Below are 26,086 nucleotides of genomic sequence, written 5' to 3' on the forward strand. Positions count from 1 at the left end.
TTGGAATATGAAAGTATGATTATTAATAAAGTAACTAGCTCACCTAAGCTAAACTAAACAAAGAAGTACAAAATTCAACAACATTCTTTTGAAAAAATATCAATTAATAAAATTCAAAAAGTAAAATTACCACCTATCAATCTCGTCTTCACTGATGCTTCTCCTTTACAATACATCTTCCTTAAACAAGCCACCTTCATTCTGTTTCTTGTTATTCAAGGAAAGCTCATCATCAACATCATCGTAATCACCAAAATCACCATCTTCAGAATCCTTGGTTTCAGAAGTGTTGGCACGCTTTGGATTACTAGTGGTGGTTGAATTTGGCTTTTTGGGGTCCAATGACTTGGCTTCCTTTTCTGCGTCTTTAGCTGCTGGTTGCTTCGTGGTTGTTGTTGTTGTTGCTGTTGTCTTGGTTGCATCAGCAGCAGTAGGGGCAGCAGCACTAGAAGCAGCTTTTGATTCAGTGGTTTTGGTTTTGGGCTTGGATTCATCTTTGGATGTAGTGGCCGCTCTTGCAGGAGTAGATTTAGCTGGAGTAGTCTTGGCTGGAGTAGATTTGGTCGTAGCGGGTTTAGCTGGAGTAGATTTAGCGGGTGCGGGTGCTTTAGATTGGTCTTTGAAAAAATTACTCAACCTCCTTGAAAACGAGCTTTTCTCCTTCTTTGTTGGACTTGAAGCAGTTGTAGAAGTGGTTGTGGAAGCAGCAGCTGGTTTCTTTACTGTTGGCTTTGTGGAACTCGACGCACCAGCCTTACTAGCGGTGGTTGAAGATTCCTTCTTTTCAGTTGCTTTTTCAGCTTCCTTCTTCTTTGGCTTCTCCGCTTCAGTAGTAGCTTTAGGAGTATCATGTTTTTCAGCAACGGCAATCAATGGAACTGACTTGATTTCGCCATCAGCAACTTTACCACCACCAGTAGATGACTTTGTTGTGTTTGCAGGTTTGCTATCATCCTTTACTTCAGTTGCAACAGGTTTGGACTCTTTGACCTCAGACGCAACCGGTTTAGACTCTTTAGCTTCAGACACTACTGGCTTTGACTCTTTTACTTTTGGCTTTTCATCTTCAGCAAATAACGATCCAGTATCTCTAAGTTTATCCTCGTCGATATCACGTTTCAAATGGGGTGGTAATTCTTCATTGAATTTCTTTTCAAACTTGACTTTTTCGTCAATGGCACTCAAAATTTCTTGCTTCTTGTTGGCTTTTTCTTCAGTCTTGGCTTCCTTCTCCTTTTGTAAGTCAGCAATTTCTCCATCTAATCTTGAAGTTTCGTTGGCATGTTCATCTTTAGCTTGTGCTTCCTTACTCTTGAGATCAGCTAATTCCTTATCTGTAGTTTCATGTTTTTCAGATGCTTGACGCAATTCTTCGACCAATTTGTCAATTGCAAGCTGGGTTTCTTCAAGTTCATTATTCAATTCTTCAACTTGTTGTTCACGTTGATTCTTTTCTTGTTCAATACCATCAACTTCTTCAGCCAATGCATCTCTTTCATCGGTGATTTCTTTCAACTTAGAATTTTCCACTTCCAATTCATCCAAAACCGGTTGCACAATTTCATCCTTTTCAGCTTGTAAATCATCCAATTCCTGTTGTCTCTCTTCCTTCTTGGCAGTTTCTTCTGCATCAATTTCATCTTGCTTCTCCTTCTTTTCGGCAAGAAGTTGTTCTTTCTCTTCAGCATGCTTCTTTTCCAACTCTTCATACTCGAGTTGCTTAGCATCAACTTCAGAATTCCTTGTCTTTTCGTGTTCCTTCAATTTCTCATCCTCAGCTTTCTTTGATTTTTCATTAGCGGCAATTCTCTCTTGTTTGGCTCTTTCAATATCTTGCTTTTCTTTAGCTTTAGCTGCTTGTTGTTCTTGCTTAGCTCTTTCATGAGCCGCTTTCAATTCTGCCTTTCTTTGCTTCTTAGACAATTCAATTTCCCTCTTTGAGTCAGCTTTTTGTTCAATATCATCAATAACTGGTTGAACATAAGTTGCAGCCAATTGATTCAATTCAGCTTGAGTAATAGTTAAGCCACCACCCAAATTAATAACACCGGCAACTCTATTCTTGGCTCTCTCATCACTATTCTTTTGCGCAACTGCCAATGCATTAGCATACAATTGAGCTTGAGCCTTTAATGATTGCGGAGTATTAGCATTCAATGTACTTAAACGATCATTGGCTTTAGCAGCAGCAGCAGCCAACAAGGTGGAATTAACAACATCTTGAGCTTTGAAAGTAGTGGATCTAGTTTGTGAAGCATAATCAGGGACTGAAGGAGTCTTGTACAAGGAAGCATTTGCACCAGATGCTGCCAAATCCTCTTCTTCTTGGTTCAAAAACTCTGCTGGTTTGTCCTTCTTCAAACCAGATCTATAATCCAATTCGGGATTGAATCTGGAATTCAAAGTGCTACTAGACTTTTTCGTTGCCACTTGATTAATTTTGCTGATATTCAAAGATTGTGTACCATATTTGGATTGAATACCTGATCTTGAAACATCTCTAATTGGATCAATTCTTGAAGTCATTGTACTAGTTGATTTTTCCTGAGCAACTTTGTAAATAGAAGACTTGTTCAAAGCTGACGGAATGCCAACTTTGACAACTGTATGTGGTTGCTGACTTGATTGACTGGTCAAGGAATCAGTCTTGGAGTGACTTGATAAAGCGGCATCAGCGGCATCGGTATCTTCCTTGTTTCTCTTCCATATGTTGACTTCACGAGGCTTGGCAACCAAAGCTGCGGTTTGTGCTTCAGGTGCAACAGTACGTTCATATGATGGTTTGACAGACAAGTCTGACGAGGCGGCTAACAAGGCGGCAGTATCTGAAGCATTGCTATTGACACCAACAATCGTTCCACTAGGAGACTGGAAAATACCTTGCTTCAATCTTTGATGGTACAATGCCTCTTTGGACAATGGCTTACCTGAAGTTTGGTAAACTGAATGAGACATGTTTCTTTTTTTTGATTGTTGCTATGATGAAGGAGACAACTTAATTTATGTGGATGACGATGCTTCAATTGCAATTAAAGGTATAACTTTGTTAACACTATTGAATACAACAAACGTTATATATGCAATCAGTTGTAAAGAAGTTTAAAACGAAGGGAAACAGACTGGTTTTCTTATGTTGAGAAAGAAAGTCATTTAAAAAAAAAAAGAAGAATAGGGAAAAAGTAGAATTTTAGGTTTTTGTTGACAATTGAAAAGTTGACAATAATAAACTGAAATATAGTTATAGTTAACGCCCATACAATAACTATGCTATTCAGAAGAGAACAATGGCAATACGATTAAAACAATAGTACACTCCCACATTTTACACAAAACCAATGGAAAGTCAAAGGGCATAAAGAAGAAGAAGAAGAAGAAGAAGGAGAGGATGCTTAAAGAATGGAAGACATAATTTCATCATGTTTTTCGACGGCAATAAATCTCAAATTGCCCTCAATGCACCTTAGTTTCTGCAAACATTGCTATGAGCCATAAAATAAAGTTTGCAAGTTAGTTAAGTGAAGCTATGCAATGTGAGAGTCAAAGACACCTTTGTGTTAAGCTTCCCTTGTAGCAAACATAGCAATTTTACAAAGACACAAAAATGGTATTAGAGCGAGGAAACATTTCTTGATTAGAGAGAAAGAAGGCTCGCCCATATCGATGAATATGACATTAGTGACGGAAAAAGAAGTCGGTACCAAAACTAAACAGTCAACTACAATGTAGTCATTTTGCGTGGTTTCAATCGGGATTTATAAAGGACCTGTGTAGGAGCATCTTAAATGTCGCTTTTTGATGAGCGTTTGGTGCATAAAAGAAAAGCCGCACAATATCTTGGTGTACTGTAACCAAGGTTCTGTAAACTTACCTTTTGATTTCAAGTTTACTTTACACCCCTGTTGTGGAAAGTCAGACACACCATTGCATTCCTTTTTCCTTTTACGTCATCAAGCAATACGAATGATTGATGAACAACTTGTGTAATTTCGAACAAAAATTCAAAAGTACTGCATATAAGTCACATGACTACTTTTGTTTATTTTGTTTCCTATTTAGGTTAAAACGTTGACTAATTAGGTAGTGCCAAAAACTTACTATGTGTATTACGTAATACTAGTTCATCATTGTCGTCTAAACCAATCAATGTCATGTCGTAAACCAGTCTCAAGAAGCAGCTATCTTTAATCAATTGCACTCAAAAGAGGGTAAACACATCCGGACCCAAGAGATAACAAGAAGGTATCAACAAACAATCTACGGAATTTTACAGCGTGTTTCAAGAACACCTAATCAACAATATCTTTTGCTAAGCTTGGGAGACCGAGATGCCCAGTTTGCACAGTGCCCTTCCTATATCATTTTCAGCGCTCTTGAAAATTTTAAACCTCATCTTGACTGCGTTTACTTAGACATTTTACGCCTGTGAAGCCCTTGGATTCATCTCTTGAACAGCATTTTAATTTTTACTTGAAATTGTTGCAAATAATTTTGATGCGGAAAAAAAAAAAGATGGCTGGTAAACTGTTTTTTTTTTTTTTTAATTTCATAACAAAAAATATAAGTGAATTTAATTTAACCCTTTTAGGAATATGAAGAAGAATACACAAATTTTTTATGTTATTTTTTTATATCCATCTTTTCTTTCTATACGGAAACACATACAACTTTGATTGTGCTTCACCACCAATTGCATCTACAAACTATACAATCGTTTTTGAAAACAGTAATTGTCAATTGTTCTAACAGGAATTTCCACCTCCCCAGTCCTTTCTCATCCCACACATGCAAGCATTGACAAATTATGGCTGATCAACCAACAAATGCCACAAATCCAAGCACTACCAATGCGGCGGGTAACACCACAAGAGGTGTAGGAGAATTAACACCTCAAGAACGCCAACTACAAGAATTGAGAAGACAAAGACAAGAACTAAGGCGTCAACAACAACAACGGGCGCAACAACGTGCCCAACAACAAGGTTCAGCATGGGCAGGTGCAACTGCTGGAGGAGCAGGTTCACCAACACTAGCTCAATCACCGTTTGCTCGAAGAGCACAAGCAGAAGGTACAGCAACAGGCGCAATGAGATCGCCGTTTCAGTCACCATTTGCTCGAACTAGGGATCAACAACAACAGCGACCTACACCTGCTCAACCAGAGAGTATACAAAGGATAAATAGAGGAGAGGGATTGGTACCACGCCCGGGTGGTACTGGCGGAGCTGCCAGACCTTCGCCAAGGCCGGGTGCTGATATAGCGGAATCATTGACATCAGTACGAAGAGCTAGCCGAGTGGAAGAACGTTTTGGTGATACCATTAGATCAACTTCGACTTCAATAAGGCGAGAAGTAAGGACAGAACAATCGCCACCTGCACCACCACTTTTGTCAGCTGGCGGAGGTGGAGGCTCAAATTTACCCCCCGCTTCTCCACCAAGACGTGTGCCTTCTCCACCTATTGCTGGATCTAGTGCGCAATTACCACCACCATCATCATCAAGGAGACCACAGACTTCATTCTCGACGACAGCGGCGGGATCCCCAGCAGGAGAGCCAAGACGAGTTACGGGAACCACTGGACGTAAAACTGTGCCGGGTCCACCCGCAACAACATCGACAAGGAGAGCACAAGCAGGTGCATCGACAACTTCAGCTTCGACTTCGTCCAATTTACGACAACGACCTCGTCCATCGGCAACTTTAGCTTCTCAGCTGCAGTCACAGTCTCGATTACAATCCCAGCGCACAAGGACGGCACCACGTGTGAAAAAGAGATATAGACCCGGTACGTTGGCACTTCGAGAAATTCGTCATTTTCAAAAATCAACTGATTTGTTGATTCGTAAATTGCCGTTTGCGAGGTTAATTAGGGAAATTTCATTGGATTTTGTTGGTCCTGAATACGGATTAAGGTGGCAACTGAATGCAATTTTAGCATTACAAGAGGCACTGGAAACTTATTTGGTTCATCTTTTGGAAGATACTAATTTATGTGCCATTCATGCCAAACGAGTTACAATCATGCAAAAGGATATGCAATTGGCAAGGAGATTAAGAGGCAGGTATACTATCTAAGGGATGGGCTCTCTTTATGGCGTGAGCAGCTAGCGGAGGTGCTAGTACAGATATTCATTTTTTTTCATAGATTTTTTGATATGTTTTATTATTGCATTGTTTTGGATCAAAATTGTTGCAAAAATTGTATGTACTTTTAATATTAGTGTAATATAGTTTCGAGGGGAAGTGTAGGGTGCTAAAGAGTCGTGAGTAGGGTTTGCTTTGTACGCTTCGATTGTGATGGAATGCAAAAGGACGCGAAGGAATTTTTTTGAGTGCACACGAGGCGTGTCCTCGGTACAGCGTAATACTGTCGCATCTGGGCAAGCATTACCCTTTTGATTTCACACAGTCCCGCTTTACAAGAAATGGACTATTTCAATGAACAATGATATGTTTCATTTAATGTTCTTCCAAGGCCTTGTTTTTGGATGCTTAAAGTCTGGGGACCAACACGGTTTTCGAATGGACTGGGTACCTTCTACAATAGTGTAAACACTCTCACTCCACCCACTCGCTTGGAGTTCCTACAAATTGTTCGGACTGAAAGTCGCTCAGCCAATCTATCAGTATGAAACTTTTTCACAAGCCAAATCTGAGTGAGTTCTAATAAGATTTGCTTGTAGTAGTAGTAAGGTAGTCTGATTTTGTCACACAACAGTTGGTTATTATATTAAACAAACACAATCATTAGAGGAGTTCAACACTATATTTATACCATAAGATTTCAGCAGTACCAACCCTCATAGCATAGCCTCATTTATAGTTACATCATAGTCTAGTACTATTGTCCAGCTTGATACTCTTGTTCACCATTACACTACCATGTCAGATACTTAGTACAGTTTTGTGGCCGATACACTACCATCTCAACAAGTTTCGCCAATGAAAATAAAATATACTGCGTGCAACGATCTACGCTGAGCATCAAAATCACACTGGGAAGAATTGAAATCCTTGAGATTTCTTCACTTGCATTTGCATTTAAGATCTGGGAATTTTCCATTCAAGATTTGTCCAGATTTCATTTAGCTAACAACTTTACAGATGGCCACTTCAATAGCAACCAGAAAAAAGACAAAGCTAGTCTACAAGCAAGATTCAGATGGTGTATTTAGATTGAAGAAAGTTGATGACAATAAAAATGATAATATATCAATCAGTAGTGACGAACTACTGCGAAGAAGAGCAAAAGTGGACAGTTATCTCAATGAATTGATGGATTGTTCATATACCGTTGAAAGTGGCTCTTCTGGTACCACTTCTACTACCTTACAATCAAGACCGAGATCGAAATCAGCTTCGAATGATACCGATTCCAAATCGGGTAATATATCAAATGATTGTAAACAAACCGAAAAAAAGGCAAAGCCGCACACCAGCAAAACAAGAGCAAAATCAGTGCCTGCAACATCAGCCACAACAACACCCACGTACTCCTCATCAACAAGCACGAACAATAGCGTGGCATCTTTGAATAAATCCCAGCTGCTACTGTTTTCCCCTAGAATGGCCCACTTGAAACGAACTCAGCACCATGCCAAGTCATTTAATGCACCAAGTTTTGCATTTGGAGTGGTATTAACAGTCGTTGTTGCTACATTTAAGGACCAACTAACGCGAATTACCCTTGGATTGATTATTTGTGCAATTGCATTGTTACTTCTCGTCGTTTGCGGGATTTCAGCTTCACTTTATTTGGGATTCGTTAAGCCAGAGGATGTAAAGATTCTTGATCTATTTAAAACCTATTTTCAAGAATCACAACTATCAACAGAGGTACTGAGCAAAGTATATGATAGGAGAGATGATGTGAGTGATATAATTCAGCATTATACAGGGGATAGTGGACGACGCAAGTCCAGGGAGTCGCTTACTCCTAGTCTTGGCAGTCGGGAGCACCAACCAGCAACGGCCAAACGTCGCCTATCGAATATTAAAGTTGCACCATACAGATATGATAGGATGGCAGAATCGCCAAGTTCTTCATTTGAAAATGTCAAGTCCAGTCGCCAAGTAAAACAAGACTATACCTTGGGTAACAATAGCACCCCTAATTTTGCAACTGACTCACATGATCCATTGCGCAACATTCCAGCATTGAACAGAATCAACACTGAGCCAACACAAGTTCCCAAGAGCAGACGTAACCTGCCATCGCCACCATATCCTGTACATACCTCCAGAAGACCTCGGTTTGATTCTGTCCAATCTACCAACTCTACAAAAAATTTGCCATCTTTACCATCCGATGATCTTCCATTCATTAATGAAGTCAAACTTATTGACTCGTTAGAGCACGACCGCGATAATGTTTCTTCACTGATTGGAGGTGGACCTATTACCAGAAGAGGTAGCTCTCCAACTAGACAGCAATCAATTTTGGGAACCACTGCAAATTATGAAAAGTTTATAGCCAACGTAAATCATTGAATACACTAATTGCATTTGACTGCCCGAAATAAACATCTGCTTCATATATGTTAAGCATTTGGTAGCATACCGTTTCTGACTTAAGAGAAAGAAAGAAAAAATCGGTGAAAAGTATCAACAGAGTCTACCAACCACCTGAAGCTTCAAACACCTCACGAGGAAAAAAGAAAAAAGGAAAATGCCATTATACAAGGAGGATAACTTTCTTATAGTACAGCCCGGGTCAAAATACACTCTTTTCACCTTTGGGTTGAAGGATTCCCTATCGCCACCACAATTTAAAATTCCAACCATAGTATATAAAGAACAAGACACTAACCAGTATTTAGCCACCGCGAGTGATACTTCGACGGAGATTCGCCCAATCAGACATGGCAAAATAGCTGATTTGGATGCATTTAATGCATTAATTCAAATCATCTTATCGAGTGTAATCCAACAACACCCCATTCTAACCATCAATCAAATACCATTATTACTTATTGCACCTTCGTTAACTTGGTCAAGGAAACAACTCGAACACATTACCAAGTTTGTTTTTGAAAATTTAGAAATTACAGCTTTCAATGTTTTGGATTTGAGTCTTGGTGCTACTTTCAGTTTTGCCAATACTGTCAACTCAGTTGTGGTGAATATTGCTGATGATAATATTCAAATTGTGCCAGTTATAGGATTCCAAAGTGTTAAATTTGCTGGTGAGTATATCCCAGGAAAAGGTGGCGTGACATTGAATGAAGAAATGAATGCTAAATTTCCGAATTTCACTCCACAACAAATTGAGGATTTGAAATCTAGTGGTATATTTGAGTTTTTGCTCGAAGGAGAAGAATCAATTGGTGAGATAAACCCAGATGCAGATATGGATGTTGAAGACGCCAATGAATTCGATGTCGCAAAAGTTTTGACTGATGAGAATGGAGACAAGAAGGAAGATGCAGATGAAACACAAGTGAAATCGAATAAAGAATTAGAGAAAAATTACTTCATTGATACCGCAACACAAGAGAAAGTATGGATTGGTAAAGAACGATTTACAACTGACTCGGGATTGATCAGTATCGTTGGAGATGGAATCTACAAGACCTTGCTTAAAATCAATGATCTTGACAAGAGGCAAGATTGTTATGACAATATTATTCTTGTTGGGTCATCAGCTCAGGTCCCAGGATTAAAACAAAAAATTTACGCCTACTTGCTTCATGAATATTTGGTTAAAGAACCAGCCACTACCAATGGCGCCGCAAACTCACAAAACAATATCAACTCTACCATTGCCAAATATCAACAAACCGACGATGCACAAGAGGGCGATTCACAACTGGCTATGAGCCAAGTGCCCTACCGTATCAGATTTGCTAAAGTTCCCGATTACTTCCCTGAATGGAAAAAGCCTAAGGAGAAAGGTGGGTCATGGCATGATTGTTTTTTCCTTGGTGGTGAAATTTACGCCAAACAAATTTTCTCAGGAGGTTCGCACCATCATAATAAGGAGTTGTTTGTTGGTAGTGACATGTATGAAGAAAGAGGTCCACAAAGTATTTGGGATGTAAGTATTTAGAGGCAAACTCGATATTGTAGTATTAGTGACAGACACACACACGTGAATCATTTTTTTTGTATTATTTGGAACGCGTAAAATGAAGAAAAAAGAACAAAAGCGGGACGATGTTTTCACCATCAAAGGTGAGCTATTACAAACGTCAATACGCGGTCACTTGTTCTCCAATTGATGAATTATTTGAGATCGGGTCCAACAAATATAGCATCAACGTTAATCAAGAGGGGAATTAGTCCATACAGATCAATGGCGCAACAACAATCAATAGCACGTTTCTTTAGTGGATCAGCTTCCTTAAATGCAGCTGGGAAGGAGAAAACCACGAGTCCACCTCCTACGCAAAAGGAAAACACTGTTTCGCCAAAGAGTTTCAAAAGATCTGATCCAATTACTCCACCAGATTCATCACCGAAGCTGAAAAAACAAAAGTTGAATGACAACGAGAGCAAAGATGACAATGAAAGCAGAAGTGGGTCCGCTTCCGATTCAGAATTAAATAACAAACACGCTTCTGAAACAGAGGCAAAAAAGTTGATTGAATTGAGTGAGTCTCAACAGAATCAAAGCAAACAAGATGCACCTAATTTATCGTCACTGAAGATCCCTTACTCATCGCTAACTGACATTATGGAAAAGATTGAATCTGAGTCATCACGATTGAAAATCACAGCAATCATATCACAATACTTTCTCGACATTCTTCAGCAACAAGGAGATGTTTCGAAATTGGTGAAAATTGTGTACTTATTCATCAACAGATTGGGTCCCGATTATGAACCAGACTTGGAATTGGGGTTGGGAGAAACACTATTGGTGAAAGCTATTAGTGAAGGGTACGGACGTACACCAGCAAAGATAAAACAGGACTTGAAAGAGTATGGAGATTTGGGAGTCGTGGCTCAAAAATCACGTAGTGGACAACGAACAATGTTTAAACCAACTAGTTTGGATATTGACACGGTGTTTGATAACTTGACCAAAATTGCCAAATCGACAGGTAAAGACTCACAATCGAAAAAGATTGGTATCATAAACAAGATGTTGACAGCATGTGATGCTAAGCATAATGAAGCCAAATTTCTTATACGTTCATTGGAGAATAAATTGAGAATTGGATTAGCTGGGCCTACAATTTTGGTTGGGTTGGCGCAAGCATTTGTGAATTATGAAAATCTGAAATTGGAAAAGCCAAAGAAAGTAAGTCCCGAGAAGTTAGCCGAGGCTGAAGACATTGTAAAAGAAGCCTACACGAGAATCCCCAATTATCAAATCTTGATTGAAAATGCCTACAAGTACGGTGTATTCAACTTGTTGGAACATTGTAAATTGACTCCTGGGATCCCTTTGAAACCAATGTTGGCAAAACCTACCAAGTCAATGAGTGAAGTATTGGACCGTTTCCAAGATGAAAAATTCACTTGCGAGTATAAGTATGATGGAGAAAGAGCTCAAATCCATTTGTTACCTAATGGTGATGTGCGTATTTATTCAAGAAACTCGGAAGATATGTCTCAACGATATCCTGACTTGATTTCGATCATCAAAGAGTTTAGCAAATCTCAAGAACATACATCATTGATTTTAGATTGTGAAGCAGTGGCCTGGGATAGAGTCAACAAAAAAATTTTACCATTTCAGGTTCTTTCAACAAGGAAAAGAAAAGATGTTAATGAGCTGGATATTACTGTTCACATTTGTCTTTTTGCGTTTGACTTGCTTTACTATAATAACGAATCCTTATTGACGCGATCATTACTGGAACGAAGATCAATCATGTTTGCCCATCTCCATCCATTGGAAGGGAAATTTCAATTTGCCACTTCGAAGGATTCAACATCATTGGAAGTACTCCAACATTTTCTTGATCAAAGTGTCCATGATTCATGCGAGGGGCTAATGGTGAAGATGCTTGAAGGTAATGAGTCTTATTATGAACCATCCAAAAGATCACGCAATTGGTTGAAATTGAAAAAAGATTATTTGGCTGGTGTTGGCGATTCTTTGGATCTTGTTGTCATTGGTGCGTACAATGGAAAGGGTAAGCGTACAGGAACATATGGAGGATTCTTGCTAGCTTCGTACAATCAAGATACTGGTGATTTAGAGACGACATGCAAGATTGGTACTGGTTTCAGTGATGAAATGTTGACTCAATTGTATCAAAAATTGCATCCACTGGAAATCGCCAAACCTAAAGAATATTTTGTTTATGACAAGACAAATTCCAATGCGGTACCTGATGTGTGGTTTGAACCAACAATGTTGTTTGAAGTATTGACAGCTGATTTGTCCTTGAGTCCGATATACAAAGCGGCTCATAATGAATATGGAAAGGGAATCAGTTTGAGATTCCCTCGGTTTATACGAATTAGAGATGATAAGGGGATTGAAGATGCAACTAGCTCTACTGAGATTGCCGAATTTTATGAACGGCAAGCCCACGTACAGGGAAATTGAAGAAAAAAAAAAAACAAAGAAATGACAGTTTTTATTATATTAAGTTGTGTAAATAACGTTTACGATTGAGTTCTTTTCTGCTTCATTTTATCAAATATCTTGTCCTTCAATGACGACTTTTTGGAAAAATTCAATTCGAATTGTTCTTCGGATGGATTCTTTGATAAACTAGGTCTTCCACGTAATGGCGAGGAGACATATGCATGACGCAGTTGTTGTTGATCAATATGTTGCTTGTGATCATCGTACAATGTAGCACTGGAATTGAAATTTGATTGTGGATCCAAATCAAGGTTCTTATTAGTGACGTTCTTGTGTAAACTATAATCACTGAAAATGGGCAAGTTTGTGTATGAATTAGCTTCGGTATTGAGTAACGAAATACCATCAGACATGGATGATGAATGTGATAAACTTTCGCTCATTTCAGTTGTAGCATCATCCGATTTGGAAACATCTTCATTAACGTGTAATTTCCGTTCAGCCTTGCGTCTTAAATTGCGCCTGTTTCTCATTTCTTGAGTCTTTTTCTCTTCTTCTTCATCCGAATCAACGTACTCGACATCATCAGAAATTCGCAATGAGGATTTCAATTCTAATAAATTGAAATCTTTGGGGAATAACTCTGGTCCATAAGTATTGACAACTTCTGTAATTTCTTCACTCAATTCACGTCGCATCTTTTTCAATCGTTTGATGGCAGATCCTGAAGTGATGGAAAGGTATAATGGTCTAACTGATTTGAACAAGTCCATTCCTTGCTCACCAGTTAACAATGCACTATAAGTGACAAACACACCACAAAGGTACAAAAATATCCATAACCAAAACAAGCCAAATGATGATAAGAGCCCATGGGTGGAACAATAATAAGTACCAACTGATGCATAGAATGAGTATACGATCGGTGCAATGCCCATAGCAACCAAGATTTTCCAAGTTGCAATAACATCATTTGCTTGAATCTTGACTACTGAATTAGCCAATGCTTCTTTTGCCTTTTTGCGTGATATGATTTTCGATGAAACAAAAACAGGGGAGAAGAGTGTTGCTCCTGGTAATGCTAATGTAAATAAAATAATCAACTTGAAGATCCTAAACACTAAAATGGGCAAAAGTTTAGCCTTGTATCCCTCATCTTGACAATCTTCAACGTGATGATCGGGTAAATGCAAAGTTTTCAACAAGTTGTTATACTCAAGGACTCTTTTTTTAATCTCTTGAACTTTTGGTTCATCTTTATAATGTTCATATCCAATAACCAAGCGTCTGTTCATTTCCACAATCAATGGCAATGGCAACTGTTGAGCAAAGTTACCGGCATATAATCTCCTGCCAGCCTGAATTAACATCAAAGTCTCGTAATCTTGACAAGTGACTGTCACCGCTTTCAACCCTGAAGTGATCAAAGCCAATAAATCCTTGACGGCTTCGGCAGTAGTTTCTGGATTGGCATACTTTTTAACCAACTCTTTGGGGATTGTAATTGGATCGCCAAATTCAACAACTGCTCTCGATCTAAACCTGTGAGCATGGAAATAATTCATACCACAAGGGACTACTTTGACGTTACAATCAGGGTTGTTTTCCATGGCTCCTAAAGCCATCACTGCCACACCGGCTTTCAAAGGTAACAAGTCAGTACGGTCGTGTGATCCACCTTCGGGGAAAATACCAATGCTTCCATTATCTAGTAAATGGTCAAACACCATTTGATAAACTTGTTTTTGATCAATCTTGTCGGCTTTTTTAAATGAAGTACCTTGAGATAACAACTCATTGATTTGGTTAGTTTGTTTGAAGGGCTTCCTGATATACAATTCATTATCCGATTTTATTTCTGATATTTCGTTGGCCCCAAGCGATTGTGGCAAAGCAAGTAAACCTCTAACCATACATTCTTGAGTAAACTTTGTACCTTTTCCCAAAATATGGCAGGGATCATTCTTATCAACAAATATCTTACCTGATCCCTTTGTTAAATTATCTTGAGGTCTAACCACGGGGATACTCAACTGACATTTAGCCATGTGTCCCACGAAATTCATATGATATGATTTGGCAGCGATTAAAAATGATATTCTTCGGTTGGCTTCCTTCTTGATTTGTCCCGAGAGGATGATTGGGTCAACGAATTGATTATGATGTGGTGCAGCGACAAATATAACGGGACCTTCTCGAGGGATCTTGAATGCACCTCTCGGTCTGATCTCTCGAAAGAAACAGTCCATGACAATTGATAATGCCCAAAGTAGTAAATCATAACCGGCTAATCTATACCATGTTGGTCGCTGGTATTTCAAGGTGGGTAAAGCAACCATTGTTGAGGTGTGCGAATATGTTCAGTCAATGTTTCACTGGTGATGACTGGTCGGAGGGAAGTGAATGAGGTGGGTGTCGTAGTGTGTACTGTTGCAGTTGATGACGTATTAGGTATCCTCGAGAGTGGCGATGGGGTCTACCGAAAACAGAGTAGTATGGATACTACCAGTTAGTATGCAATGGTTGGTACTGGATAATTGAGATGTTTTATACTGGAGATGGGTTTTTTTTCGAAATTACCGAGGCGGGCGGATGAATTAGGAATTGTTAAAAAACGTTTCATAAACTTTTCACTTTGCCAAATTACGATGCAGATAAACTCGGTTTTTCATTGGTTGATGTCATGTTTACTGGTGATTGTGTTGGTACGATGTCAGATACCACCTAGAAGATACACTATCACACAGTGGAGACCAGAGAGGTCGTGAAGTTTTCTTTGGCTCACATAAAAGAGAGTAATTTTCCACACACAACTTGAAGTGAGCGAAACATACGAAGGAGCTGTTCTGTAAAGGATACAGGATAAAGGAACTATCACTTTAACTTTGATAGATCTACTACTGGGTGGTATTTCGTTGATAAAGAAATAAGTAACTCTGTATAGAAAATGCGAGAAACACAAAGAAAAAACCACACCTCCAAGAAAAAACAACAACTGAAAAACAATCAACGGTGGATATCAACGAACAAGACCATTTCATAACTCTCAACCATAGACCATTATACATGAACACTGCTTCACAATAGTTCAGACTACGACCCCGTACTTTATTTCAAATCAACTGTACACTATTAATTTCTTCATTCAATTCAACTTTTGTACACTAGATCCAATCATTTTCAGGGATATTATTCATTTAACATCAGTTCATAATCACTATACAATAGATTATTCAAAGCTCGATCTTTTTTCTTTTTTTGGCAATGTCACGATCATTATCTATATCGAATGCAGACTTGTCTTCTCAGAATGCAAAGAACAAGTCGAGTGGTGGAGTGAGAAGTGCTCTGGTTAGCTCAAGCTATTTTGATAACACAAGAGAAGGAAGTAATGAGGTTAGCGGTTCCAATGCGGATGCTGAATTGGGTACAAGTATCGATATCGTTGGAGCCATTAACAATTTAAAGTTAGATGAAGAAGATGAGCAGGAAGCGGAGGAACTGGAAAAGAAAAATACGAGCTCGAGTCAGAATGAAGATAAAAACCAAAAGGATTCAATCGTTGATGCCAGCCACAATTACGCCCCAGAAGCAACCAATTTTGGTTTTCCCATGTACCCACCCCACCCTCAAAGTCCATACTACTTTGCACCCTATCAAGGCTCGGATACTTCTCAACAGCAGTTGAAAACAGACAATGGTATCGCACCACCAGCCAATTATGCTTCTGGATGGAATGGTCATCCTGGTGGTGGACTTGATAGCCAATTCGGAGCAATTAGTCATCAAGGATACGTTCCAGTTTCTGAACCACCCTTGGGTCAAAACCGTGACGGAACTAATGTCCCATTTATAAAGCCACTTGAATTTTCCGAATCAAAAGACGATGCACAAAGTAAACAACTGAATGGATTGAGTTTGTCTCAGGATGGAGAATCAAGCACAATTGTCACCAGTGATGAACAAGATTCAAATAAGGATACGTTGAAGAATAAAAATGATGATGATTCGAGAAAGCAATTGGACCATAAGACACCAACTGGTGGTGGAATGACGCCGCAGCATGTGAATTTACCGCCAACTCCACCTTTCAATCCATTTTCTCCCATGTCAATGAATCATCCTATAGGACCTGGTGTACCTCCCGGGGTTCCATCCCCAATGATGCCATACAATTATCCGCCACCGTTTCCACCTCACCATCAACAACCTAACAGTCGGAACTTTCAAACTTTTGATGCGAAGGCGAATGTACAAGGACCGTTACCTCCTGCACTGGCACCTCACATTAACGCCGGGCCAAGTCCACCAAATTTGGCTCAATACAGCGGCACAGTGTGGAATTCACAACCGTCAGAGAGTATTACCAGAGGCGGGGTGCAACAACCAGTACCCCCTCATATTGGTAACCCACCGTATCCTTTAAATCATCATCAACACCAACAACAGGCACCACTGATGCCACACCATCCTCTCCACCAACAGCACCAGCACCAGCACCAGCATCAGCAATACCAACAACATATGCATCATCCGTTGCAGTTTCAAGGTGGTGGGAATGGTGGTGCTCCATTTATGCAACACAATCACTACAATCGAGGTCACTCCAACAATCGTAGGAATAACAAACATGTACATCACTATCAAAATTACGGTCATAATTATGGCATGACACACTTTAGTGGTGGTAATAACGGAGGGGCGCCATATCGTCAACGCAAAGGAGAGGATGCCAACAAGTATCAAAACGCCAAGATCCAAGACTATCGCGGTCACATATTGGATTTGTGTAGTGATCAGCATGGATGTCGGTTTTTGCAACGCGAATTGGCAAAAGAGCAAGATTGTTTGTTAAAGCGGGACGATAACAAGTCTGATGGTTCAAAGGGGGATGGAGAGATTAAGGATGAATCAGTTTCTACCATGATCTTTAATGAATTGCATGATGAAGTTGTCAATCTTATGCTTGATCCATTTGGTAATTATTTGATCCAAAAGTTGGTTGAATGTGTTTCCAATGAGCAAAGGTTGGAGTTGATTAAATACTCAAGTTCTCAGTTTAACCGTATAGCTTTGGATTCACATGGTACTAGAGCATTGCAGAAATTGATTGAATGTGTTGGTGCACTGCATGACAATCAAGAAGAAGTTGTTGACGAGAATGACAGTGCTAGTTTAATTATCAAAAGTTTGGAACCTAGTATAGTTTTATTATCACGAGACTTGAATGGTAATCACGTTGTGCAAAAATGTCTCATTAATTTGTCAAATAAAGTGAATCAAGTGATTTATGATACAATAACGTCCAATTGTGAAGTGGTTGCATGTCATCGTCATGGATGTTGTGTAATACAACGATGCTTGGATTATGGCAACGACCGACAAGTTGAAACTTTAAGCCATGAGGTTACTACAAAGTTGGGTGTTTTCACGACCGATCCATATGGAAACTATGTTGTACAATATGTTCTCAGTCATGGTGACTCACAAAGTATTGATACGATATTTGCATATTTACGTGATCATTTCTATCAGTTATCAATCCATAAATTCGGATCCAATGTTTTGGAAAAATCATTACGATTAGAACAAAAGGGGAAGAAGGAAAATGAGGAAGAGAATAACTCTTCTACAAGGAGTGCTAGTCTTATTGATGAGTTGTTGAAATTGTCCCTGGATCAGTTTTCAACAGTATTGAATGATTCATTTGGTAATTATGTATTACAAACGTGTTTGGACGTGGCTCAATTGGATCAAATGACTAAATTGCGTGAGATGTTGGTTCCGTTGTTGCCTGAGATTAAACTGACACCACACGGAAGGCGGATTGCAAATAAGTTACAATAGAGAAAGGGGCGAATGTGATGAACTTTATAGAGAGTATAATCTTTGTTCTAGATCTTTCTGACTACAAAATGACTTTAATGCCTTAGCGATTCCACTCCTTTATTGCACATAGCCAAGGATATCTTAAAAGGAGGAGGTAATTCTGAATAGATTCAGTGTAACACGTGTTTCTAAAGTAGATTTAAAAATTAACCTATCTTCGTAATCGCTTATCTATCCGATTATCCGGTTCAAAGGATGTAAGTCAATATTTGACTCCTTTAGCTTCCTTGTTGATCCCTCCCCCTATCTATCTCAGTGATATGTTGAAAGGGGGAGCTTTGAATGAAAGAAAATTGGTTGCCAGAACTCACCTTGTTTATGTTCTCCTAGTACAGCCATCTTCTACTTTTGCTTAATCTCCTTCCCCTCCCTTCAATAGAATTTGACACGTTCTTTTTTAGATTACACTGCTACCAAATTGTATTTTACCCAAATTTTTTTTCTGTTGAGTAAAAAATGGAAAAGTCAGAGGGCACATTGTGCAGTGTGGCGTAGCATTCCCCTCCCCTCCTTTTCTTTTCTCTGCTGGTCGATAACATTTGTTCCAGAACAAAAACAACAACAGAAAATAATTAGCAACTTTTTTGCGACACGACACTGGCAGTTCAACAATCTTATTTCAGTGTGTCATTTGAAAGGAGGAGTTATTTTGCGACACTGACTCAATCCTACTCTTTTTTATTTTTTTTTTTTTTTTGATACACTTAACTTGAGTATATAAGAAGCACAAGGGAGGGGTATTTTCATCTGGCTTTCGTTTTTTGCAACAATTTTTCTATACGAGCAAAACACGACAATTGACATTTTGAAACAAACTCCTATATATTTTGGAAGTATAAATACCTAACCATATAACCTCCCTCTTTTCAAGGATCAGAATAAGAAAAAGAAGTTCCTAGTTTACAATTCATCACCATACGCAACTCGCTCACTACACAATCAATTCCTATATCAAAGATGCTTTCTAGAACCACAACTTGTCAACAACCATTAAAAAGATCAATAGTTGCTTGCCAAAAACATCAATTCAGTCAATCTTATATCTTGACCCAACCTCAATACCATAGCAACAACCAACAACAACATCAAGCACAAGAGGAAAGTAGTCGATACAGTTACCTTCGCTATTTTCAACTGAAGAAACTGGTCGGTGGTGCCGGTGCTGGTGCTACATACACTAATCAAGCTGGTGTTAGTAACGCATCAAGTTGTGGAGCGACATCATCTAGCTTGAACTCAAGTAGGATTGATGCTAAGCAAATAGATCAAGATGAAGAATCGTGGCGGTATGTTGATTTGGTTCATCCTCACGTTGCTGAATTTGCTGACTTGTTTTGAGAAAACAGGCATAATCATGCAACGGTTGCTAACAGCTAGGAGGTTTCTTTAGGTACACACACACACACACACACACACACACACACACACACACACACACACACATCATATTTTACTTTAATTATCAGTTTTTTAATATTCATTTGGAGAGGGTTTTTCGTTTATAGACGGATCATGTTTGGATCCAAAGCATTGTTTTAACTCGCTTGTTTCATTTTTTTAATTCTTACTTTAATGTGTGTATGTGTGTGTTGAACTTTAATTTATACTTTATAGCTCACAAATGCAATTTCTATAGCCTTTTAATATAAATCATAATTTTACAAAACTTGTCTTTACTTTTACACTTGTTTTCAAATGGTTTTTCACCATGCTCCATCTACTACGTCGTTTTCCACTTTCTACAGCATTTACCACACATCGAAAACAAAACTCAATCTATATATTTAACCTAGCAATAACATACAATACAAAAAAAAAACAAAGATACATGCGTAAAGTACATCCCCTCAACGATAATTTCGACGATGATAAGATAACGAATCAAGTGAATTCCTTCTCCTTTCCTCTAGCTCATTTTCATTTTCATCTTCATGATCATCATCACCATCAATACCCAAAGAAAGTTCATCATCAGCAGTTCGATTATCATTACCAGCAGAAGTAGCAGCGGAAGTAGCAGTACCAGCAGCAGCAACAGCACCACGACCGCCACGATTAGCATTATTTCCATCTCGCGATCGCATCAGTGCCGGATCCCCATCAATACGAGAATCTAATCGATCAACCAACCGATAAACTTCCTCACCAGTATAAGTTTCAACCTCACCATTAGCTGTACGCATACTAAACAAGCCATTGGGATGTAAAGTCATTTCACGACGTCTCAATTCATTAAAATTCATTTGCCTTGTATCATCATTATTTGATCCTTCACGTGTTTGATCGTCTCCATTGAATCGATTTGGTACATTTCTCAATCCTGAAAATCCATTTCTAATATAATTCATGATTTCGGTATAGCCAGGTAAAAGCGATCTAGAGGAAGAGCGTTGCTGCTCATGATTGTCATTTCCATTTCCGTTTCCAACTTCATCGCCGTTGCCATCGCCATCGCCATCACTATCGCCATCAGCATCAGCGTCATTATGCGAACTTCTCCTTCTCATTCTTTCTCTTAAACTGGCGCCAAAATTACTTCTTGATCTTGTTGTTGATACATCGCCTTGTGATCCACTTCTTCTAATAGGTGTCATGGTCCCATCTAAACCAGGAGATGTATCTCGAAGCCGAGAAAATGGTTGTTCACCAACAGTACGACGCAATGTTTGAATATAGGAGGCAGGTTGTGGTTGTGAAGTCAACCTTGATCTCGCAAAGTATTCATGAGGCTCATCAGTGGCTTCATTTCTTCTCATAAAATCTCTCTCTAGTGAATCAATCATTTCCGGAATTACATCAATGGATGAGTTGCTCAAATCATCGGTAGCTGCATCGTTAGCTCCATCATTACGTCCACGACCAAGTCCGACTCCTCTTCTTCCGCGACCTACATCCGTGGTCTCTCGCATCAATGCTGGTCCCAACAACAGCGCTAACCGATTGGTAAAGTTTGTTTGCGTCACACTCTCTGCATCATCCCCAGTTGTATTCATATGATTACCAAGGTCAGGTACGGATTCATGAGGTATAGTATAAAAAGTATAATTCTGTCCATTGATTTGTTGATGTTGTGGTTGAGGTAGTCTTGCGCCTCGAAAAAGACCTGGGAAGGGACTGGCACCTGCACCTGCACCTACACCTGCACCTGCACCTGCACCTGCACGAACGCCTGCTTGTGGTGATGATCCACCATTCCCTTCTCCCCCGGCAGCCATTGGTTCACCAACGGAATGCCTACACAATGGACATGTCGAATGCTGTTTCAACCATTCACTCAAACAATCTTGACCAAAAATGTGGTTGCATGGCATCTTTATCGGAGAATGGTCAAACGGTTCCTTGACATCAATTAAATAAACAGGTTGTGAGGAATCTTGAGCCGATTGGGATTGTGTTTGTGGCTGTGTTTGTGGTTGAGGTTGTGTGTGAGGTAAAGGTTGAGATTGTGCCCGTGTTCTTGTCGATGCTTGCGAAGATGACTGAATTCCATTTGTACCTAGTGGTGTATAATTTGAAGACGCTCCTGTTCCCACAGTGTTTCTTGCGGACGAGCTGTTCGATGCAATAGGCGTCACATAGTCATTGATTGAGCTAGATTCTGACAAATTTGGAGCTCGTCTTTCTCCATCCTCCATTGCCTCAGTATGTGATCGTGAAAATCTTCTCAATAGTCTTGATGTCTTGTCAACCAACCTTCTTCTCTTGCGCACCACATACCCCTCTTTGTCCTGCTCATTATTTCCCGCATCCTTCCCATCTGCTCCCTCTTCAACAACTGATGCGTGCTCCTCACCGGTTTCCCCCTCCTCTTCGTCATCAATATCATCTTCCTCTGCAATTAAATCATCAAATTCTTCAAAGCATATCGAACAAACTTTGGAATCATCTTCAGTGAAATGACGAGCTTTCACTTTTTCAAACAGTTCAAATTTACTCAACGTGATTCCTTTTGGTTGATTATGTAAACCATTCATGACCAAAGTGTATGCCATTTGCGTTGCAATTCTAATAAACTCTTGTATTGATCCAGGGTCACGATTGTTGGAATTATTGGGTAAGGAAAGTACAAGTGAACCAGATCGATTTGGATTCTCAGGACGGTTTTGGTCGGAGAATAAGTAGTTGACAGTGATTACAATTGCTCTATCGTTAGGGCCAGGAATAGGAAAATTGTTGTTGCGGCTGCTACTATCGGTGTCCCTGTTGTTGTTGCTGTTGTTGGAGCCCGACAAAGGGTCGCCTCCGTTTGGTTGAGATTCTGACGTGTCGTTATTTGTGTTTGTGGTAGTTTCGCTGTTTTCAATATTATTAACGTTGTTGCTGTTACTGTTGTTGCTTGTATCAATGTTTTCAGCAGCGGAGGTAGTTGTAGATTGGTTACCAGGAGGAGTCGTAGTAGATTGTACGTTTTGATTCTCTGATTGTGTTTGTTCTAAACTTGCCTCTGCATTCGACGGGGTTGTTTCCTCTGCTTGAATTCTGTTATGCTGAGAATCTCGATACAGAGAATCAGGGAAAAATTCAGCCATCCTTGATTCAAAGTCCAGTTCATCATCTCCGGATGGATTACTGAGTTCGTTTAGCCCTCTATTCGGCGGTTGTTCTCTGTTTTCAGCAGGCCTATCCCCACCTGCTCTATCTCCACCTCTATCTCTGTCACCACTATCCATCTTGTTCTGAGTGATATCGCCTGAGTAATAATCTTTTTTACCAAATAGCCCCTTGAATATTCTCTTTATACCTGTTGGTGGTGAATTTGATGCGTTGTTCTGGCCAATAGACTCGGTGGCAAATTCCAGTTGTGGTTTTGGTTGTTGTGGTTGCTGGAATAAATTTAATGATTTAGTAAATCGCTTAAAAAAGTTTGGCTGCAGCTCGCGTGACTTGGATTGGGAATGACTAGCAAAAGCGGACGATGACAGTGATTCCGATGGGTTATTTATGTTTGAATCAGATGTAGGTGATAATGATGTATTGTTGTATAAGTCAATTATCTCTGAACTAGTAGACATATAGACAAAGAAGTACTACTAAGAGAAGAGAATTGTGTATATCTATCACACAGCAATAAATATTTTGATTGTTTGATTAAAAATAATAATAATAGTAGTATTATTAGTATTATGTTGTCTTAGTAAGCTTATAGACACAAAATAAGGAGAGACAAATCAATGAACCCTATTTTATAATTCATAATTGAGTGGATGGATCTCTTAGAGCAGAACCATTTTTCAATACGCCTACTTAATGACTATGGTAATAACACTCAAACTAGACTGCTATCGATTATCCACACATGCTGATGTCTACTGAGTCGCACCCCATGTTTTGTCGGAGAGTGTCCTGAGAATTATGCACCCACATGTCTGTTTCTGGGTTTAGTTCCGAGGTCATTCTGTGGCCCACTTCGGAAGGACACAACATAAATAGTATAACTCGAACATAAAAAGCAATAGAAATAAATTCATCACCATTATTACCCTGTAATATCTATTAACTTCTACCACACTCCTTCAAACTCGTTATCTCTAATAATCATGGCAATTAACTTCCATCTTCTATTTAATGTGACAATCAACCAAATGGTACAAAACCCAATCACAGAGACTAAACCTCCAATCACAACTGCACTAATGCAAAGTCGTAGCATGCTGTACAATATATCAAACCCAGCAAATACAATAGATAGTAGGAGGATTCCATATTCAATGATTGTGTAGTATATCAAATCTTTATTACTCACTGTAATGTTTAAATGTTGTAAATCAGCAATAGAAGTTAAGTTGACCATGTCGAGAAAGTCATTCAATCCGTTGGTGAATGGAGGCTCAAATGAGTCTGGATCTATAACTAATAGTAGTGGTAATCGCTTGACAAAGTTTGCAACAAAGTCTTGCTTGATGTTTTCAAATATGAGAGGGAATAATTGTAACCAACTCACCATGATTTAATTCTTAAGTGTAGCTCTTGCGTGTAACTGCTGCTGTTGAAACTTAACTAGCTATCTTGTGGTTGTGAAAAGTAGCATGAGTATATTTCTTGCCTGTACAAGGGTGAGTTCCGGTGGTGGTGGCGGTAGTGGTGGAGGTGGTGGCAGTAGATGTGGTGTATTTTCATCACCTGCTTTAGTCACAATTGTTCCTCGTAATGTCGTACAAAATATTGTTGTGACATTAAAGATCTGACACTGTTTTTTTCTCTTTTTCCCTTGTGCTGATAAGCGCAAGAAAAAGTTAGATCCTAAAGTGAAGAAAGGGGGCAAGAGAGGGGAACAAAGAGAAAGACGTCATTTACAATTCATACAAAGAAAGCAAAAACGACAATCTTCACAATCCATGGTAGTACCATTAAATCAAGTTAGGATAAGGTGGTAGGAATGAAAGGCGTTGAATACTGGGAACATCGTGCTCAGGACCATGATGTATACCAAATGACCAAATCAGTGTTGAAACAAAGTCTATCCCTACCAAATTTACCAAATGACATTATACAAATCATCTTTTCGTATATAACGACACCGGACTTGAAAAACTTGTCCATATTGAACAAGCAATTTAGACAGCTCATGGTTCCGTTTTTGCTCTCACGAGTTACAACACAGTGGTATAAGTTACTTGATGAAGGTGAAGCAAAGTCTTCCTTTTTGAAGCAATACAAGTATATCATTCATCAACTACGAATTGCCGATGCTTTTCCATATGGTGAGTGGCAAGTTGACATTTTCCAAGATGCTTTGTATCAATTACCAAAGCTACAGCATTTACTCATCAACACCGTTAATTCATCTGGTTGGCTTCGATACCGATCAAATGACACAATCACTCAGTTGACATTGTACACTGATACTTCTATCAGAGATACTCAATCACGATTTGAGCATAACAGTAAAGGCATAGTAACGCCGAGTCCAAGTGTGCATTCAATCAAGATGTTCAATATTGAGCATTTGGGCAATTTCAAAATGATTCAAAAATTAAAACTTGAAGGTTACCACTTGTCTTGGGATCCGGATTCTATTGTGTTTCCTGTTTTGACATTAGAATCGTTGTCACTAGTTGATTGTCATTGGGATTACCCTTTTCAACTCAAAAATTTCAACTACAATAATACATTGACGCACTTGGGTCTTTATTTCAAAGGCGGATCCACTTTTTTGTACTCGGAACGATTTCGTGATTTTATTTTCAATATTGGCCAAGACAAAGGTCTTGAGAGTATTGCGTCGCTAGAGCTAATTCACAACGTAAGGACAGAATCTCAACATCAATGTGGACAATTGACAGTTGATGAATCTTTTTTGAAGCGAGTACTAAGTGGAAATGGCTTACCTGAGTTAAGGCTGTTGGTTCTTAAAGGATGGAGAGTTAATTGTATCTTTTATTGGCATCGATTGGTTGAAATTTTGCAAAGTAAACAAGACTTAAAAATGATCGAGTTTGATGTTGTTAGTAGTTTCGGATCAGGGATCAATACTGGAGTGGTCAAACAATGGTGTAAAGAAATGTGTCCTTGGATCAAAGTGAGACTAAGTCTTCGTGAGTTGGGAAAAGAGTAACGAGGTTTGATTTATAGTGGATAACGAGTAAATTATTTAGATATAGTATCGAATGTGTTGTGGAGAAGATGCCTCTGGGTGGCTTCAGAGGATATCGCACACAGAAAACTATCTTAGATAAGTCAAACCACCTGTTACCTGGATTTTGACACGA

The 26,086-nt window shown here is 39.2% G+C and overlaps 11 protein-coding genes across 11 annotated transcripts; 7 read left to right on the plus strand and 4 right to left on the minus strand. All coding sequences in view use genetic code 12, as the record gives it.

Annotated features, from left to right (window-relative positions):
* Window positions 1-165: 165 nt before the first annotated feature.
* CPAR2_102270 (uncharacterized protein) lies at window positions 166-2,955 on the minus strand (the record flags this gene model as incomplete). Its single annotated transcript, XM_036812246.1, has 1 exon — window positions 166-2,955. The coding sequence occupies one exon, from the start codon at window positions 2,953-2,955 to the stop codon at window positions 166-168; it is 2,790 nt and encodes a 929-aa protein (XP_036663372.1).
* Window positions 2,956-4,801: 1,846 nt separating this feature from the next.
* CSE4 (centromeric DNA-binding histone H3-like protein) lies at window positions 4,802-6,076 on the plus strand (the record flags this gene model as incomplete). The annotated part of the gene is made up of 1 exon (XM_036812247.1): window positions 4,802-6,076. The coding sequence occupies one exon, from the start codon at window positions 4,802-4,804 to the stop codon at window positions 6,074-6,076; it is 1,275 nt and encodes a 424-aa protein (XP_036663373.1).
* A 1,029-nt stretch (window positions 6,077-7,105) lies between these two features.
* Window positions 7,106-8,491, plus strand: CPAR2_102290 (uncharacterized protein; the record flags this gene model as incomplete). The annotated part of the gene is made up of 1 exon (XM_036812248.1): window positions 7,106-8,491. The coding sequence occupies one exon, from the start codon at window positions 7,106-7,108 to the stop codon at window positions 8,489-8,491; it is 1,386 nt and encodes a 461-aa protein (XP_036663374.1).
* Window positions 8,492-8,669: 178 nt separating this feature from the next.
* ARP9 (Arp9p) lies at window positions 8,670-10,049 on the plus strand (the record flags this gene model as incomplete). The annotated part of the gene is made up of 1 exon (XM_036812249.1): window positions 8,670-10,049. One exon carries the CDS (start codon window positions 8,670-8,672, stop codon window positions 10,047-10,049), a length of 1,380 nt encoding a protein of 459 aa, XP_036663375.1.
* A 246-nt stretch (window positions 10,050-10,295) lies between these two features.
* CPAR2_102310 (DNA ligase (ATP)) lies at window positions 10,296-12,506 on the plus strand (the record flags this gene model as incomplete). Its single annotated transcript, XM_036812250.1, has 1 exon — window positions 10,296-12,506. One exon carries the CDS (start codon window positions 10,296-10,298, stop codon window positions 12,504-12,506), a length of 2,211 nt encoding a protein of 736 aa, XP_036663376.1.
* Window positions 12,507-12,565: 59 nt separating this feature from the next.
* On the minus strand, window positions 12,566-14,827 carry SCT1 (bifunctional glycerol-3-phosphate/glycerone-phosphate O-acyltransferase; the record flags this gene model as incomplete). Its single annotated transcript, XM_036812251.1, has 1 exon — window positions 12,566-14,827. The coding sequence occupies one exon, from the start codon at window positions 14,825-14,827 to the stop codon at window positions 12,566-12,568; it is 2,262 nt and encodes a 753-aa protein (XP_036663377.1).
* A 925-nt stretch (window positions 14,828-15,752) lies between these two features.
* CPAR2_102330 (uncharacterized protein) lies at window positions 15,753-18,335 on the plus strand (the record flags this gene model as incomplete). Its single annotated transcript, XM_036812252.1, has 1 exon — window positions 15,753-18,335. One exon carries the CDS (start codon window positions 15,753-15,755, stop codon window positions 18,333-18,335), a length of 2,583 nt encoding a protein of 860 aa, XP_036663378.1.
* A 999-nt stretch (window positions 18,336-19,334) lies between these two features.
* CPAR2_102340 (uncharacterized protein) lies at window positions 19,335-19,715 on the plus strand (the record flags this gene model as incomplete). Its single annotated transcript, XM_036812253.1, has 1 exon — window positions 19,335-19,715. One exon carries the CDS (start codon window positions 19,335-19,337, stop codon window positions 19,713-19,715), a length of 381 nt encoding a protein of 126 aa, XP_036663379.1.
* A 509-nt stretch (window positions 19,716-20,224) lies between these two features.
* On the minus strand, window positions 20,225-23,389 carry CPAR2_102350 (ubiquitin-protein ligase; the record flags this gene model as incomplete). The annotated part of the gene is made up of 1 exon (XM_036812254.1): window positions 20,225-23,389. The coding sequence occupies one exon, from the start codon at window positions 23,387-23,389 to the stop codon at window positions 20,225-20,227; it is 3,165 nt and encodes a 1,054-aa protein (XP_036663380.1).
* A 488-nt stretch (window positions 23,390-23,877) lies between these two features.
* Window positions 23,878-24,321, minus strand: CPAR2_102360 (uncharacterized protein; the record flags this gene model as incomplete). The annotated part of the gene is made up of 1 exon (XM_036812255.1): window positions 23,878-24,321. The coding sequence occupies one exon, from the start codon at window positions 24,319-24,321 to the stop codon at window positions 23,878-23,880; it is 444 nt and encodes a 147-aa protein (XP_036663381.1).
* Window positions 24,322-24,753: 432 nt separating this feature from the next.
* On the plus strand, window positions 24,754-25,932 carry CPAR2_102370 (uncharacterized protein; the record flags this gene model as incomplete). The annotated part of the gene is made up of 1 exon (XM_036812257.1): window positions 24,754-25,932. One exon carries the CDS (start codon window positions 24,754-24,756, stop codon window positions 25,930-25,932), a length of 1,179 nt encoding a protein of 392 aa, XP_036663382.1.
* Window positions 25,933-26,086: the final 154 nt, after the last annotated feature.

The sequence above is a fragment of the Candida parapsilosis genome, contig 005569, assembly GCF_000182765.1.
Source record: "Candida parapsilosis strain CDC317 annotated contig 005569".
In the NCBI taxonomy this organism is placed as follows: domain Eukaryota; kingdom Fungi; phylum Ascomycota; class Pichiomycetes; order Serinales; family Debaryomycetaceae; genus Lodderomyces; species Lodderomyces parapsilosis.